Below are 17,905 nucleotides of genomic sequence, written 5' to 3' on the forward strand. Positions count from 1 at the left end.
CCCCTTGCTGCCCTCTATTTCCACTAAGGCCCATGTAGGCCCATTAAGCCCCTGGGGGTTCCGGTAACCCCCGGTACTCCGGTATATGTCCGAAACCTTACGGAACCTTTCTGATGTCCGAACATAGTCGTCCAATATATCGATCTTTACGTCTCGAGCATTTCGAGACTCCTCATCGTGTCCGTGATCACATCCGGGACTCCGAACTACCTTCAGTACATCAAAACACAAAAAGGCATAATACCGATCGTCACCGAACTTTAAGCGTGCGGACCCTACGGGTTCGAGAACTATGTAGACATGACCGAGACACGTCTCCGGTAAATAACCAATAGCGGAAACTGGATGCTCATATTGGCTCCCACATATTCTACGAAGATCTTTATCGGTCAAACCGCATAACAACATACGTTGTTCCCTTTGTCATCGGTATGTTACTTGCCCGAGATTCGATCATCGATATCTCAATACCTAGTTCAATCTCGTTACCGGCAAGTCTCTTTACTCGTTCTATAATACATCATCCCGCAACTAACTCATTAGTTACAATGCTTGCAAGGCTTATAGTGATGTGTATTACTGAGTGGGCCCAGAGATACCTCTCCGACAATTGGAGTGACAAATCCTAATCTCGAAATATGCAAACTCAACAAGTACCTTCGGAGACACCTGTAGAGCACCTTTATAATCACCCAGTTACCTTGTGATGTTTGGTAGCACACAAAGTGTTCCTCCGCTAATCGGGAGTTGCATAATCTCATAGTCATAGGAACATGTATAAGTCATGAAGAAAGCAATGGCAACAAACTAAATGATCATTGTGCTAAGCTAACGGAATGGGTCAAGTCAATCACATCATTCTCCTAATGAAGTGATCCCATTTATCAAATGACAACTCATGTCTATGGTTAGGAAACATAACAATCTTTGATCAATGAGCTAGTCAAGTAGAGGCATACTAGTGACACTCTGTTTGTCTATGTATTCACACATGTATCATGTTTCCGGTTAATACAATTCTAGCATGAATAATAAACATTTACCATGATATAAGGAAATAAATAATAACTTTATCATTGCCTCTAGGGCATATTTCCTTCACGCGGAGGTGTCGTACGTTTGGTACTAGGATCGGTCGATCGTGAAGACATACGACTAATCAACCGCGTTGTCATAACGCTTCCGCTTACGGTCTACGAGGGTACGTGGACGACACTCTCCCCTCTCGTTGCTCTGCATCACCATGATCTTGCGTGTGCGCAGATTTTTTTTTGAAATTACTGCGTTCCCAACATTGAAAACCAGGGATCATCTTTTCTTTGATTGTGATTTTGCTAAACTTTGTTGGAGATATATCTACCATAATTGGTCTTTTTTAACTTGGAACATTTAGGATCATCTTGGCTCCCTCAAAGATATGATGCAACTGCCTTTCTTCATGGATATCATCGTCCTAACTTCAGGGCAATCTAGAACTCTAGGAATGACTTTATCTTCAGAGGGATTACTCCAAGTCCACATGAGTCCAAGCACTCTCTGGGTCTCCATGGAAAACACAGCATAAGGAGTGTAAAATTATGTAAATGACTTACCTTATAATGCATGCCAACTAAATAGTCATGGAGACGGCTGCTCCGATTCGCTACAATATAAGTTGGCCATGAAACATTCCAATGAGAAACAAACACATGCAATGCGGATTGGCTAATATTGATACACCTACAACACTACAAGTGCCATCATGACAATCATGATTTATTTTTCTTTCGGTCTCCTTTTCTCTTTCTAAATTCCACATCATTCTGGCAAGAAACACTAAAAAAGAATGTTTCGTAAGGTCGATGTCTAAGTGGTTTTGCTCCTTGTGTAAAGGCTACCGTTATGCTGCCTTTTAGTTTTGTCAGGTCGATGTCTAAGTAGTTTGTACTTTGATTTTCATTACATACCAGCACATATGCTCCTCTATTGCAATGGGAGAAAAAATTGATGTTATTTGCAGGTACAATATCATCGGATTCAGTATAAAAAAGACCATTCACCAAAAAATTCAACAGCATGTAGACAGTGGCACACGATGATAACAGGAAGAAGACCCCCCATGAAATTCGATTCAACTATTCAAAGCCCACACATGCAACATTTATATACCCTCTATTTAAAATCCACACACAATCAATCCTTGATTTAATTATCTCACTGCTTTCCTGTGTTCTCATCGTGTGATTGTTGACTTTGAGGTGGCTAGTATATTAATCGGTGGGAATCAGTTTAAAAGAGTGAGGTGAGACAATTTCACATGTAAATTGCTAGCTTTTTTAGAATGATGTAAAATGCTAGCTCAGTTGGTAGCGTGGTGGGGAGGTCCTGAGTTCGATTCCTACATGCAGCTTCTAGGAAAAATCCCTCTCGCATAAGAAAAGGCCCGACAATGCAACACTACGTGGCCTAGTACAAAATTTTAGTGTGCGTGTGTGCGATTTACGAAACGAAGAATACAGATTGATGAAGATGTGAAAAATCCGAGCGGGAGCGACGTATACGGTATACATTCGTTAACGATTGAGTGGACTGCTTGTTGATTCTATGAAAAGCCAGGGTTAATTTTTTTGCATAAGTGTGTGACAACCAAGAATATCAACTCTCTTTATTAGTATGATGAGGCACATATTGCCATGAAAATATACAAGCTAGCTAGTACTCTGATCCTTTTTACTTCGCACAATATAAGATTTGTCTGAAGTCAAACTTCATAAAGTCTGATCATATTTATATTATATTATAAAATATCATCATATACAATACAAAAGTCATACAATATGATAATTAAATTCAGAATGCATCTAATGATATTGTTTCGTATTGTAATTGTTGATATATATTTCTATAAAATTGGTCAAACTTTTTGAAGTTTGACTTTTAACAAATCTTATATATGGAGTAAAAAGTACCGGAGAGAGTACATGGATGGAATGTGCAATCTACCCCCCCCCCCCCCCCGGCAAATTGATAAAATTACACGAAGAAAATGCCAAGTGAGCCAATGACCCCCCTCCCCCAATCCCACGCCCGCTCACACGCCGTCGCCGTCATCACCAATCGAACTTTCTCTCCTCATCATCTGCTCATTACAGCGTCATTTCCTCATTGTCGGCTCTTTCTGCTGCCACACACACCCCCATGCCTCCTGACCACGCGGCCTCAGCGTCTCCCCTAGATAATGACAACGGTGACCCTAGCCAATCCCGTGATGGCGTGTTCCCACACACACCAACGCCCCGTGTCGGTGTTAAAACCGGCGGATCTCAGGTAGGGGGTCCCGAACTATGCGTCTAAGGCGGATGGTAACAAGAGGCAGGGGACACGATGTTTACCCAGGTTCGGGCCCTCTTGATGGAGGCAATACCCTACGTCTTTCTTGATTGTTCTTGATGATATGAGTATTACAAGAGTTGATCTACCATGAGATCGTAGAGGCTAAACCCTAGAAGCTAGCCTATGGTATGATTGTATGTTGTCCTACGGACTAAACCCCCTAGTTTATATAGACATCGGAGGGGGCTAGGGTTACACAGAGTCGGTTACAAGGGAGGAGATCTACATATCTGTGTTGCCTAGCTTGCCTTCCACGCCAAGGAGAGTCCCATCCGGACACAGGGCGAAGTCTTCAATCTTGTGTCTTCATAGTCCAATAGTCCGGCCAAAGGATATAGTCCGGCTGTCCAGAGACCCCCTAATCCAGGACTCCCTCAGTAGCCCCTGAACCGGGCTTCAATGACGATGAGTCCGGTGCGCAGTATTGTCTTCGGCATTGCAAGGCGGGTTCTTCTCCAAATCCTGAATATCTGCTAAGTAGTGTCCGACTCCCATAAATGTTGGACTTCTTGGCTTCTGCACCCAATAAGGGCCATCTTCCACGCGTCGAGAGAATGCGTGGAGCCAGGGCGTTTTTACATTCGCCCCCCTAGCCAGGTAAATAAATCGTCTATTAAAGGGATGGGGATTCTTAGATCCAATCCACACCATCCTCCCACGGCGATAATCCATCGAAGCGCGCTCGGAAAAAATCCATTCCATCATGGCCGGCCACCGCAGCTCCTCCTCTCGCTCCTGTAGCCCTAAGCCCGGTGATTGGGAGAAGTGTTCCGTCCCGCACGGCCAACTAGTAGAGTTGCAGACCCAGGGATTTCTCCCTCCATCGTATATGGTCCCCGTCCGAGCCGGGCTCGCCACTGATAATGGTGGGGAGCAAGCGGAGAGCTTCCCCAATCCCTCCAAGGGGGAGCGGGTATGCCTTGTCCCTTACTTACTAAGTGGACTCGGATTTCCAATCCATCCGTTCCTCCGCGGGCTCCTGGAGTTTTACAGCCTCCAGTTGCATAATTTCAACCCTGCTTCCATATTACACATCGCCGGTTATGTTGCCCTTTGTGAGCTATTTCTGGGCTGCGAAGCTCATTTCGAGCTGTGGAAAGGCTATTCTGCGTTGTGCCCCACACACAGAAGGGGTCACTTTATCAAGTGGGCGGAGCCGAAATATGGCGCATCACCGAGACCGGATACCTGTCCGGTACTCCGAAGAAGATGTCCGAAGACTGGCCTTCGGAGTGGTTTTACATGGAGGACGTCCCCCTTCCAGACCCTGTTCGGCGGGGTCTTCTTGAGTTCAACAATGCTCCTCTAAAGAAACGCCGAAGTTGGCGCCCACGGAGCCCCCAGGAGGAAGACAACATAGAGGTCCTTTGCCTGATGAACCGGATTAAAGCGCTGGCTCAATCAGGATTGACAATAATCGAGGTTATGTCAATATGCATAATGCGGGGGGTGCAGCCATTTCAATATCGAGGGCACCCCATGTGGTGTTTTAACGGGGAAGATGATGCCACCCGTTGCGGGCGTAAGGGACCAGACTCCGCTACTGCTTTAGCAAAAAATTGTCTGAGCTATTCAAGGGAGAGGAAGAGGAGTTCATCCGTATCAAGCCACGGGATGGATTCTCCATGTACAACCCTCCAAGCTGGGTGAGTTGTACCTCTTTACTCCCAACCTTCCCGCATTCTTCGTCGTAGATACTCACCTTGCCATTTCACGGCAGGAACTGCGAAAAGCTGTAAGGGAGGTCAACAGCCCACCTCCACAACTAGAGGACCCTGTCCGGGCCCTCGATCCCAGACTCAAAGAGGATCCGGACATATTCGTGGAGCTGATAGACAGGCAATTCTATCGATTGAGTTGTGATGACGCCATGGTGGCCATAACGGCCGACTATCCTGGATTACTCCCCGCGTCGCACGTACGAAAAACCAAAGTCCCAACTCCCAAAAAGGATCCCCTTTTATGCACTTCACCTACCGTACACATATGGTGTTTTACAAGGAAGGCATTCAGGACGCCGTGCCGAACCCGCAGCAACTCGCCAACAAGAGGCACCAAAGCCGGGTAGGCCAAAAAGGAAGGCGGTCAGGGCGGAGACGCCGGCACAGAGGTATGACACAAAACCTCACTCCGTGGTAGTCGTCTTTCTTAAAATATAATGACGTCCATGTTTCCTAGCAGAAAAAACGCTCGCCGGACTATATCCGGAGAGGCAGTATATCATGCCTCGACCAGTCGGGGTCCAGGGCCAGACATAGAGGCGGAAGCTAACGCGGGGCAGACGCCGGATGTTCCTCCTACAGAGGATGCGAACAGACTATCCGCTACAAATTCCGAAGTGGAGAGCGCCATGAATCACAGGCGTCGCCGGGCCGTACTCTGTCACGCTTGTTTCTCACCAGAGGCATTTGATGCCTTCAATTCCGGAGACGTGTAGATCCATGCTGATCAAAATGGTCTAGCCAGAGCCACGGACTAGTATGTAAGGGATATACAGGTAAGCAAATCTGACGATTATATGTATCAGTAGCCCCTGAGACTTGAAACAGTTGACGCAACTGATTTAAGGATCATTATTTGTGCAGGTTCTTACAGAGAAGAATTCCCAATTGTCTCAAGAGCTGGAAGAGTGCAAGGCCCAGCTAGGGGCCGCTGTTGCCACGTTGAAGGAGTTCGAGAAGGGTCCCTCTGGTAACACTTGTTTCCATTGCAAAGAATACAGGTACCAAGTAGTATGCGGCATGTATGCAAATCTAACAGTAGATGTTGCAGGTGGCCCCGGAGTGAATCCAGAGGTCGTGGTGGTGAATGCGGCACGTGATGATCGACAGCAAAATGCTGGCGAGCGCGTGCTTACGCGAGTCAGGCAGGAGAAAAATAATCTCCAAGACGCCAATATCCGGCTGGGCGTGGAACTGAAGATGTCCGAGCCCAACTTGCGAACTCCGTGAAGGAGAATAAACGGCTTCGGCGCAGCATTTTTAGTAAGTGCTTGAACGAACTTTTAAAGGAGTTCGGCGAAGAAGCCGGCTAACAGAGTTATATCTGCAGGTATGCTGACGGGTCGTCCCGCGGAAGAGATGTCCGGGTCTTCGGGTGATCTTCTACCAGAGCTCTCACAACTGCACGAGCAAGTTCGGCAGGTGATGCAGGGTATTGCCCAAGCCTTGTGGCCATCCGCGTCCCCGCCAGGAGGCATGGGGGAGCTTATAGAGAAGCTAAAGGGAGCGCGGCGGCGCTTCCGATTATGGAAGATATCAGCCTGCCGACAAGGTGCAAGGGAAGCCTGGGCTATGGTGAAGACGCGATATACCAAAGCAGACCCAAACCACATGGCCGAGGTCGGACCTGTGGGGCCCGATGGGAAAGAGATCCCCGTCAGTTTAGTGTATGATCAAGTAGAGTTAGCCGCAAAGTATTCCCAACAGGATTGTAGGCTAGACAGCCTGTTGGATGGTATAGAAGAAGAATTTAATCAGTCTTAGTGACTGTGTACTTCAAGTGACATATGTAATGTCCCTAGCCGGATTGTAAATCATTTGTCATGGCAGACCTTTTCGCTTCGACCTCTGGACCCGATAGTCCGGAGTGTATCCGAATACCCGCTCGGTTATGTAAAAACCAGGGTATGCATGGAAACCAGGCGTAGGGGTCATAAGTGCTTGAACAGACAAGTACCCAACTAGCTATGTTATATTACATGGGTAGTAAGAAACATCTTCCAGGGAGAATAGTTCCGTTAAGGGTTCCTTTCCCTGGGTACGCATGCCCTAATGTGCATGTCCGGACTGCGAGAACAGATGCAGGCTATAAACCTCTGAGGGAATGTGTCAAATTTAAATAAAAGGCATCTTTTATTCACCGACCGAATATTCTCTTAAGAACTCTAGCTTTCGGCTTCACCCAGTCTGAGGTACACATCCGGCTGACCCGGCAGTAACAATCGCAGAGGTGCTCCCCTTATGCCCTAGCCGAATTAACGAGAACGTAGGGCATAAATACAAGAGCCAGGCAACCCAGCTTGGCCAAAACTTAAGTCATATCGATGCATATAATGGCGAAAAAAGGTACATGCGGAAGAATAACACATGTGCGGGGCATAAAGCCCAAAAAAATAATTAGATTAAGCTTCTGTATAAGAAGCCCCCATGTATAATGAGCGCGGCTAGCGCGTCAAGATTGTGTAACCAAGACACAAGTTTAGCCCTTTAGGGCCAAGAGAAGGAAAAAAGAGAGAAAGAGAGAAAAGACAGATATGCAAAAAATGGACGGAGGTGAGGAGACGAACATAGAATCCGGCGCTAGGCATAGAATCTTCGGAGTCTGGCTGCATTCCATGGGTTTGGCTCGAGTCGATTATCCGATGCATCCCGCAGATGGTACGCTCCGCTGGTCAGAACCTGGTCAATAATGAAGGGACCTTCCCATTTGGGCATGAGCTTGTTCTTTTTCTTCTCCGGCAGGTGTAGAACTAGTTCGCCAACGTTATAGGTTTTGGCCCGTACTTCTCTGCTTTGATACCTTCGAGTCTGTTGTTGATAGAATGCGGAACGGGCTTTTGCCATGTCGCGCTCCTCCGCTAGGGCGTCCAAATTGTCCTGCCGATCAAGATCGGCCTCTTTTTCTTCGTACATGCACACTCGAGGTGAGTCATGAATTATGTCACAGGGCAGAACCGCCTCAGCGCCGTACACCATAAAAACGGTGTGTATCCGGTGGTGCAATTTGGCGTGGTTCGCAGCCCCCATAGTACGGAGTCGAGCTCCTCTACCCAGTGCGTGTTTGATTCCTTTAAGGACCGCACTAATCTGGGTTTAATGCCGCTCATGATAAGACCATTCGCTCGCTCGACTTGACCGTTAGTTTGCGGGTGATAGACAGGAGCATAATCGAGCTTGATGCCCATGTTGCTGCACCAAAGTTTCACTTCATCGGCTGTAAAGTTCGTGCCGTTGTCAGTGATGATGCTGTGGGGGACGCCATAACGGTGTACGACCCTGGATATGAAGTCTGTCACTAGTCCGGATTCAGCCGTTTTGACAGGTTTGGCTTCTATCCATTTGGTGAATTTATCCACCATGACCAGTAAGTATTTTTTCTTATGGGTTCCCCCTTTAAGGGGTCCGACCATATCAATCCCCCAGACCACAAAGGGCCAAGTAATGGGGATTGTTTGGAGAGCGGTAGGCGGCATATGGCTTTGGTTTGCAAAGAGCTGGCAACCGACGCAATGTTGGACCAGATGTTGCGCATCTGCCCGGGCCGTCGGCCAATAGAAACCTGTACAGAAGGCCTTGCTTACAAGGGCCCGGGCTGCGGTGTGATGGCCGCCGAGTCCGGCATGGATTTCTGCCAAAAGCTTCCGCCCTTCCTCTTCGGAGATGCACCTTTGAAGGACTCCGGTAGTGCTTTTCTTATAAATCTCTTCCTCGTGGACCTTGTAGGCTTTAGATCACCACACTATGCAGCGTGCCTCATTTTGGTCCTCGGGTAGTTCCTGTCTGGTTAGGTAGGCCAGGAATGGTTCTGTCCACGGGGCGATGACGGCCATTATTACGTGGGCTAGAGGTGTTATTTCGATGGCAGAGCCTCCGATTGTGTCAGAGTGTTCGGTATCTGGGGTTGTGGCCGGGTCCGGACTATTGTTGCCAGTGTCCCCTTCCCATACCACGGATGGTTTAAACAGTTTTTCCAGGAAGATGTTAGGTGGGACAGGGTCGCGTTTAGCGCCAATACGGGCGAGGATGTCCGCCGCCTGGTTGTTTTCCCGAGCCACGTGGTGGAATTCAAGCCCCTCGAACCGAGCTGACATTTTGAGGACAGCGTTGCGATATGCCGCCATTTTCGGATCCTTGGCATCGAAGTCTCCATTTATTTGGGATATTGCGAGGTTCGAGTCCTCATGCACCTCCAGGCGTTGAATGCCCATGGAAACTGCCATCCGGAGACCGTGTAACAGGGCCTCGTATTCGGCTGCGTTGTTGGAGTCTGTATATAGTATTTGGAGTACGTATTGCACTGTATCTCCGGTGGGGGACGTCAGGACGACGCCAGCCCCCAGACCAGCCAACATTTTAGAGCCATCGAAGTGCATGATCCAATTGGAGTATGCGCCATACTCTTTAGGGAGTTCGGCTTATGTCCATTCGGCTACGAAATCGGTCAGTACTTGCGACTTAATGGCTCGCTGTGGTTTATATGTTATGTCGAACGGGAGGAGCTCGATAGCCCATTTGGCAATCCAGCCTGTGGCATCGCGGTTGTTTATTATGTCGTTGAGTGGTACTTTAGAGGCCACCATAATTGAACACTCTTGAAAGTAGTGTCGTAATTTTTGGGATGCCATGAATACCGTGTATGCTATCTTTTGATAATGTGGGTACCGTGATTTGCATGGAGTGAGGACGGTGGACACATAATATACCATCTTTTGAAGTGGAAATTTATGTCCGTCCATCTCTCGTTCGACGACGAGCACTGCGCTTACAACTTGGTGAGTTGCCGCTATATATAATAGCATTGGTTCGCCAACATTTGGCGCGGCCAAGATTGGGTTGGTGGCCAGGATGGCTTTTATTTCTTCCAGTCCGGCCGTGGCTGCGTCCGTCCACTCGAAATGTTCGGTGCACCGAAGAAGGCGATAAAGGGGGAGTGCCCTTTCTCCTAGTCGGGAGATAAAGCGGCTTAAAGCCACGACACATCCAGTTAACTTCTGGATTTTCTTGAGGTCAGTTGGGATGGCCAACTGCGACAGAGCCCGGATTTTGGCCAGATTTGCTTCAATTCCTCTGCTGGAGACGATAAAGCCTAGGAGCTTTCCGGCGGGTACGCCGAAAACGCATTTTTCCGGATTGAGCTTAATGTCGTATGTTCGGAGATTCTTGAACGTGAGCCTCAAGTCGTCTATTAAGGAGTCGATGTGTCTGGTTTTAACGACCACATCGTCGATGTATGCCTCCACTGTTTTGCTGATCTGCTTTTCTAGACATGTCTGAATCATGCGCTGATACGTTGCGCCGGCGTTTTTGAGCCCAAAGGGCATTGTATTAAAACAGAAGGGGCCGTATGGAGTGATAAATGCCGTTGCGGCTTGGTCGGATTCCTCCATCTTAATTTGGTGGTAACCGGAGTATGCGTCGAGGAAGCACAATGAGTCGTGTCCTGCGGTAGCGTCGATAATTTGATCGATGCGAGGGAGGGGGAAGGGATCCTTTGGGCAAGCCTTATTAAGGTCCTTGAAGTCGACGCATAGGGGCTAGGATTTATCCTTCTTTGGCACCATCGCCAGGTTTGCTAGCCAGTCCGGATGCTTTATCTCTCTAATGAATCCGGCCTACAGTAATTTGGCTAGCTCCTCTCCCATGGCTTGTCGCTTAGGTTCGGAGAAACGCCGGAGAGTCTGCTTGACCGGCTTGAATCCTTTTAGAATGTTGAGGCTATGCTCGGCCAGCCTGCGTGGGATTCCTGGCATGTCTGAAGGATGCTAGGCGAATATGTCCCAATTCTCGCACAGGAACTCCCGTAGTGCGGAGTCTACGACGGGGTTTAGTTGTGCCCCAATGAATGTTGTTTTTGTGGGGTCCGTTGGATGGACTTGGAATTTGACTATTTCTGTCTATTTGCATTTTTTGAAGAGTCTCTTCGTAAATGAGGTTTAATCCGCTGCCGTCGTCCATGAGTACTTTAGTGAGCCGAAAGCCGTCCACAATTGGACTGAGGACCAAAGCGGCTGCTACTCGAGCTGTTCGGAATTTAGGTTCGTCACTGGCATTGGAAGTGATAGCCGTGTCGCTCCATGGATTTATTGCTGCTACGTGGCAGACTTCGGCCAGGCTGCGGAGCGTTTGCTTACGCCTATTATTTGAGGCGAAGGTCTCGAAGACTGTCAATATTGTATTGTTATCCACGGGAAGGTGCTCTGGGGTGTTTTGGATGAGGAGATCCTCACCACTCTTGGCCACCTGCCAGAGTACCCAACATGCTCTAAGGCTATGTGTTGGTATGGTATCCGTTGTACTATGAATTTTGCAGGGCCCGTTAAGCCATCCCTCCAATACGGTTCCACGCCCTGTGGTGGGCTTTTGCTTCTTTATAATTGAGTCGGGCGACTTATGAGAGTGCACCCTTTTAGTTCGGACTGGGGGTTTTGTCAGAGTCGGATTATCCCAAAATTGTGTTTGGGTTTTCCAGGCGCTTTCCATCGCACAATATTTCCGTACTATGGCCGCCAAGTCGGCGAAGTGTGCTATGTCACAGTGACTTATGGCGTTGAGGATTCCCTTGTCCGTGCAATTGTTGCAAAAGAACGAAATTGCGTCTTCCTCGCGACGGTCCTTGACCTTGTTCATCACAAGGAGGAATCTGGCCTAATAGTGATGTACTGTCTCTTGGGGCGCTTGCCTAATGTGGGAAAGATCATTTGTATCTGGGTGGGTGGGTGGATTTAAGTCCAGACCTTGACCCAATCTGTGATCCCGGGGCAGGGGAGTTTCCGGTCTTGGAAGTTCGGGCTCCGGGATGTTGCTCCGCGGGTTCGGTATGCGACCTGATTCTAGGTTCAGGGTTAGGGCGATGTCCTCCCGTGAGCGGGTATCCAGCTCGGAGAGCTCAGTGATCCGGACATAGTTCGTCCTCGGGATAGAGGGAGAACCGCCACATTGCTCCTCCACCACCGCTATTTGATGGGTGACCGGCGGAGTGTTAATCTCCCTTTAGTCGGGTTTAAGCCCGATCCGGTCATAGTCCGTAGCGACTCCCAGAGCGGCGATGCAATCCAAGAACTCGTTCAAAGAGGAGAGCTCCATTGGATCCATCTTCTCGGCGAATTTTGAGCCGATGTGGAGGCTATTTTCGATGACCTGAGAAATCATCGTCGGCGCAGCGGCCGAGCGGGCGGTCATGACGAAGCCGCCTAGTCGGAGAGTTTGGCCTACAGCCAGGGCTCCCCCAGAAGTGATGTTGTCCTTGACAACGAGACGAGCCATCCCCCCTTATGATGACGACATAGTGGAACTCTCAATGAAAGCACCAATGTCGGTGTCAAAACCGGCGAATCTCGGGTAGGGGGTCCCGAACTGTGTGTCTAAGGCGGATGGTAACAGGAGGCAGGGGACACGATGTTTACCCAGGTTCGGGCCCTCTTGATGGAGCTAATACCCTACGTCTTCCTTGATTGTTCTTGATGATATGAGTATTACAAGAGTTGATCTACCACGAGATCGTAGAGGCTAAACCCTAGAAGCTAGCCTATGGTATGACTGTATGTTGTCCTACGGACTAAACCCTCCGGTTTATATAGACACCGGAGGGGGCTAGGGTTACACAGAGTCGGTTACAAGGGAGGAGATCTACATATCCGTATTGCCTAGCTTGCCTTCCACGCCAAGGAGAGTCCCATCGGACACGGGACGAAGTCTTCAATCTTGTATCTTCATAGTCCAACAGTCCGGCCAAAGGATATAGTCCGGCTGTCCGGAGACCCCCTAATCCAGGACTCCCTCACCCCGTCCAAGTTAACACTCTGTATGCAGGAGAATATGTTATAATTGGACAAGCCCAAACAGAAATGGAACTGCCTATTGGGTCGCTCGCGGGCGACTTCGGAGGCCACCACCGGTCCTAGAGGCCTTCGATACCACTACTCCCTCCCTCGTCATAGTCGAAGGAGCCCGCCAGTCTAAGCCCTGCAATGGACGGCGGTGGCGAGGACGTGCACTGCCTTCTTTGGCGCCTCCAATCCATCCCTCATATCCATGGTCCTGGAGTCGCCATCTGCTCTTCGGTCGTGTGTTGACCCCTCGACGGTTGTTCGCACTCTTCGTCTCCAATGGGGAGGCCCCGTATGGATCCGGCATGGGTGCTACAGCAAGTCGGGCCATGGTGCCACGGACTGGTCTGCCTTACTTTAGATCAGGTCATGTCGGCCCCTTGGCCAACGGGTCTGGGCAAGGCTATCTCCACTGACATGGCAGTCGGTGGTGATGTGCTCTGTCATCAGTGTTGGTTCGTGTGATGGCCACTCTGGCCTGCAGCGGCAGCCTCGCCGCAGATTGTGGGGCTACCAAAAGGTCTTCGCGAGAATTTCCTCTCTCCAGATCCGATGGTTGCCTCGGCGATGGGAATCTAGGAACGACTACTTGACGCAAAGGGTATGGTTGTGCAGCAACGATGATCGATTTTCTAACTCAACGCATGCAGCTGCTAGGAATGCGGAAAAGTGGTGGCGATAGCACATGATTGACTTCGATGGTGGTGCTTCTGTAGTACCCGGTTTCGAGCTTCGGGGTGAAAAACTAGGCCTGGCTCGAGTTGGTTATACCTGGCAATGCGATGCTTTTGTGTCGTCACCTTGATGAAGCCATTACTCGATATGTTCGGACCAGTTCTTCAGGGTGAAAACCTAGATTCTTTCCTTTGATGGTTGGATCTGGTGAAGACGACGCTTGAGCGTCGCTCCCTTGAGGTGTTGCTATTAAAGAAGTGTGTTGTCCTTATGGTGCCATGAGATGGTTGGTGTGGATATGATCGTTGTTGTAGTTTGTCGATTGCCGATTTGATCATTTTGGGTTTTTTTCCTCGCTTAGGGATGTAAATGACGAATAGACAGCGGGCGCAAATCTACTTAGTTTTCGCTAGCTCGATAGTTCATTTTCGCCTAGAAAAAAAGTTTTTTGCACTATTAGACTATAAATGGACATTAAACATCATTAAACGGGCCGTTTACATGCCTATCCTCGTTAACATGACTTTGCATTTGCAATGTTTTTTTGTGCGTGTATTCATATTAGCTCTATGCTTCCTAACTACGCAGAGGTTGGGTATATCCTTATTGTGTTTGTATTCACTTGATACTTCATATTGAGTCGAAAAAAATCCGCTTTGTCCAAAAAGCCAACACTCTGTATAGGGTTTTTTTAGCATATATACGGGGTTTTTTCGAGAGGAACACGTTTTTTTTTAGCAAACTCGAGAGGAATACGTGTGTATAGCTTGCCTTTTCTTTGGTGGGCTCTGTGAGAGCACGTAAACAACAACAGTACGAGCCCACCCTAGAAAAAAGCCCATACACTTGGACCTTCTCCCCTTCCCATTTCCACCCGGTGATCTCGCCGCCGGGACGCACCACCGCCGGCGCTGACCTGCCGTGCCCAACATCCGCCTGCTCGAAGTGCCTCCTGTTTTTTTCTTTTATTTGGAGCGTCTCCTCCGTGCTCAGCGGGCTACCGCCCTGCAGCAGATCCCGCGGCCCCGATGCCTCCTCCCGCCGCCCCGACGCCTCCTCCCGCCGAGCCGCTGCCAAATTCGCCAGATTCTACCTCCCCCACGGTTCGCGACCTGTCCCCTGCTGCTTATGGTTTAGAGCTATGTCCTTATTTATTTTTCTGACGTGTTTTTGGTGCGGATGACCCAGGAGGAGGCTGAGGCGGATGCGGGAGGCACGCCGTCGAGGGCCGGGCCGGTGGGGACAGTAAGCTGGGGAACCGGGACCATCGTCGGCGTATTCACCGGGCTTCTCTACGGCGGGGCCAAGGAGGCCAACGCCAACGTCGTAAGTTGCCGCCCCACTCCATTATAACATCCTCCTTTCTGTTACTGCCTCGTATGTAACATTTGTGGATGTAAAAATGGAGCTGATTAGTGATAATAATGAGAACACATATACAGGAACTAGAGTTCTAGTAGAATTTTTTAAAATTACAAAATATAGACTGCCCCGACTTGTTTGGGTTTCAGCTCTAGCCTATCCCAACTTGTTTGGGACTAAAGGCTTTGTTGTTGTTGTTGTTGTTGTACAAAATACGGACTGCCTTCTGCGCCAGTATTGAATCAGAACACATCTATAGGAAATTACTCCTCTCCTACTTAGGATTTGGTATCCCAAAATTTTGATTAGATGCTTACCCCTTTCTTTCTTTCTTTTTTTGAGGATGATATTTCACTCCTTTCCCTCTAAATATTACTCCCTCTGTCTCACAATATAAGACGTTTTTGCAAGCTAACACAGCTTGCAAAAACGTCTTATATTATTATGAGACGGAGGGAGTAGCATGCTTTAGGCCAAAAGAATGACTTCTGTGAAAACTACATTCATATCCTATTTTACAGAGCAAAGATGCTGAAGTGATGTTGAAAATGGGAAGCACCACTGACAAGCGCGAACAGTATAGGTTGATGAGAGATGCCATGGAGAAAAGGTTCATCCGGGTTGCCAAAGGCTCACTAGTTGGTGGTGCTCGCCTTGGGATGTTCACTGCAACTTTCTTTGGCATACAGAACCTTCTTATTGAGAACCGTGGGGTACATGATGTATTCAATATTGCTGGAGCTGGCTCGGCTACCGCAGCTGCTTTTGGGCTTATATGTATGTATTTCACCATATTAAATCTTGGGTTTTAGTTGCACTTGGTTAAAACATCGCATTGGTCACCAAAAAACATTTACCTATTATGATAGTTTATAACTTGAAAAGCTTATGAAATATGTTTGCTACAGTATGAATTACATACAGAAGAGTATACTGCAAAAGTGATTAAAGTAGAATATTAAGCAGCACCGCATTCATTGTTAGAAGTTAACCAGATATACCCTCAGTGTGCTATGGCTAATCCTGGTTTGTAACTAGTATTCTATGTTTAATACTTTGTTGTGGGCCATGATGAAATTGTCAGTTATCACAGGCTATTTAGTTAACTGTAAAGTTGGCTGCCTCTAGGGGCCTTCTATGGCTATGTAGCCCCTAACATTTGATGATTGCAATATCGGATATATGGTTTGATGGAATTGGCCTGCCAAGATGCATCTAATAGGAGTTTTACATCAATCAAGATACTTGATTTTTTTCAATTACTTAGTGGAGGAAGAATTCATATAACAATGTTTGCCTAAATATCTTGATGATTCTTGATATCTATAATCAGCATATATCTTCAGAAACCTGTAAATAATATTATCTTTTGTATTTACTATTGATAACTGATATCGCTCAGTATACTGGATTCATCTCAACTGATGTCTATACCTTCAGTGCCTGGTTCACCAATGTGGCGTGCAAGGAATGTATTGGTCGGATCTGCTCTTGGTGCCGGAATTTGCTTTCCCCTTGGTATTCTCACCTCTGTATACTTTTACTGGTTATCATACTAGCTTTCTCGAATGTACAGATCATTCTTTTTGTTTTTATGGACCTTTGTGTGTGGGCTTTTGAGTTATGGACCTTTGTTTGTGGGCTGTTTAGTTATGGACCTTTGTCTGTGGGCTGTTAGTTATGGACCTGATGATGCAACTATTAATAGATATCTAATATCCTCTGTGGTAGTATAGAATTTAGTGCAAAGTAAATGAATTGTTTAGCATCTTCGTGAAATGCTTTCTTCCATCTGATTGTAGCCCTCGTGTTTCATTCTTATAAGAATGTTTGAACTTGTCTCATTATGGATAGCCTATAATTTCACCTTTTCACATCTTCAGCTTACCTTGAAATGTGGAAGTTTGATGCTACCTTCTCGTCATGTACTTCTTTGTGCCCAAATCCCAGTCGCCTAGGTTCCTTGTTCATGTGGGGGTATGCGTTAACAAGTGTTATTATTATTAGGAAGCACATGCACATAATCCATTTATATACAACCATCTTGACATAATCATCCGCATTACCAAGTTAGCAGCGTCATGTCATTCTTATACAATGGTTATTATACACCATGTGAACTAGTTAAGTCTGCTGGTAACTTGTTGTGGTTATATGCTCAAGAATCTCACCTTGGAAATTCTTCTACAGGTTGGGTACAGTTGAAGTTGGCAGAGAAGGCCAATCTTGAGATTGAAAATTCAAAATCGCCGTCAGATTTACAAGGCAATCAAAGTCGTGTGGGGGCCGCGATAGACAGACTAGAGAACAGCCTGAGGAAGTAACAGTTTGTACCCATGAGAGGAGCCAAGGATCTGTTGTCAACACCCACAGCTATTTCGCTTTTGTTTTGTTCATGTACTTTTCATAGGAATGTGGTTACTTTTTATAGTGGTAATGGCAGCAAGGGAAACTCTCTTGTATGAAGATAAATTTGGATACAAACACTCTTACTTGCTGGAGCTGGGATATTTCTAGTTAAGGTACCTGTTTGGGTGTTTGTGCCATTATGACCTCTATATGATCAGCATTGGGGATAGTATTCATGACTTCTCGTCAGCTTGACAATACCTCGGAAGGATGGTGCCATCTCTTATTTTCTTGGAAAGTTTGTATCGGTGATCCATCACAAACTATGTTTGTTTGGTTTGATGCCCATGTATGCTAAATTTTGCCTTGGCATAATTTTGTCACCAATTTTCTTGCACATGAATTGTCCTGTAAAGCTGGGGGAGATAAAACAGTCGCTAAAATTTGGACAAATCAGTCAGCCTTCATGGGCATCGGACATAGCCCACGTCAAAACCTTAGCAGATATAGGGAATATATGGTTAGGCTTAACTTTGGCTCAGCCAAAAGATCAAAAAACAGGTGTGCTTTTTGTCTTTAAGCCAAACTTCAAAAGGCAAA

At 47.3% G+C, this 17,905-nt stretch overlaps 1 protein-coding gene across 1 annotated transcript; it reads left to right on the forward strand.

Moving 5' to 3' along the window:
* Positions 1-14,409: 14,409 nt before the first annotated feature.
* On the forward strand, positions 14,410-17,702 carry LOC125543746 (Mitochondrial import inner membrane translocase subunit Tim17/Tim22/Tim23 family protein). Its single transcript, XM_048707208.2, has 5 exons — positions 14,410-14,697; positions 14,783-14,920; positions 15,478-15,733; positions 16,397-16,474; positions 17,147-17,702. The coding sequence occupies exons 1-5, from the start codon at positions 14,623-14,625 to the stop codon at positions 17,278-17,280; spliced, it is 681 nt and encodes a 226-aa protein (XP_048563165.1). The 5' UTR covers positions 14,410-14,622; the 3' UTR covers positions 17,281-17,702.
* The last annotated feature ends 203 nt before the right edge of the window (positions 17,703-17,905 follow it).

The sequence above is a fragment of the Triticum urartu genome, chromosome 3A (assembly GCF_056163025.1).
Source record: "Triticum urartu cultivar PI428250 chromosome 3A, HENAU_Tu73, whole genome shotgun sequence".
Taxonomy (NCBI): domain Eukaryota; kingdom Viridiplantae; phylum Streptophyta; class Magnoliopsida; order Poales; family Poaceae; genus Triticum; species Triticum urartu.

Excerpts from the sequence above, each read along its gene's own strand:
- LOC125543746 (XM_048707208.2), top strand. The coding sequence starts at position 14,623 with ATGCCTCCTCCCGCCGCCCCGACGCCTCCTCCCGCCGAGCCGCTGCCA. Across the intron at positions 14,921-15,477 it reads AGGAGGCCAACGCCAACGTC|AGCAAAGATGCTGAAGTGAT; the intron begins GTAAGTTGCCGC and ends CCTATTTTACAG. Across the intron at positions 16,475-17,146 it reads CGGAATTTGCTTTCCCCTTG|GTTGGGTACAGTTGAAGTTG; the intron begins GTATTCTCACCT and ends ATTCTTCTACAG.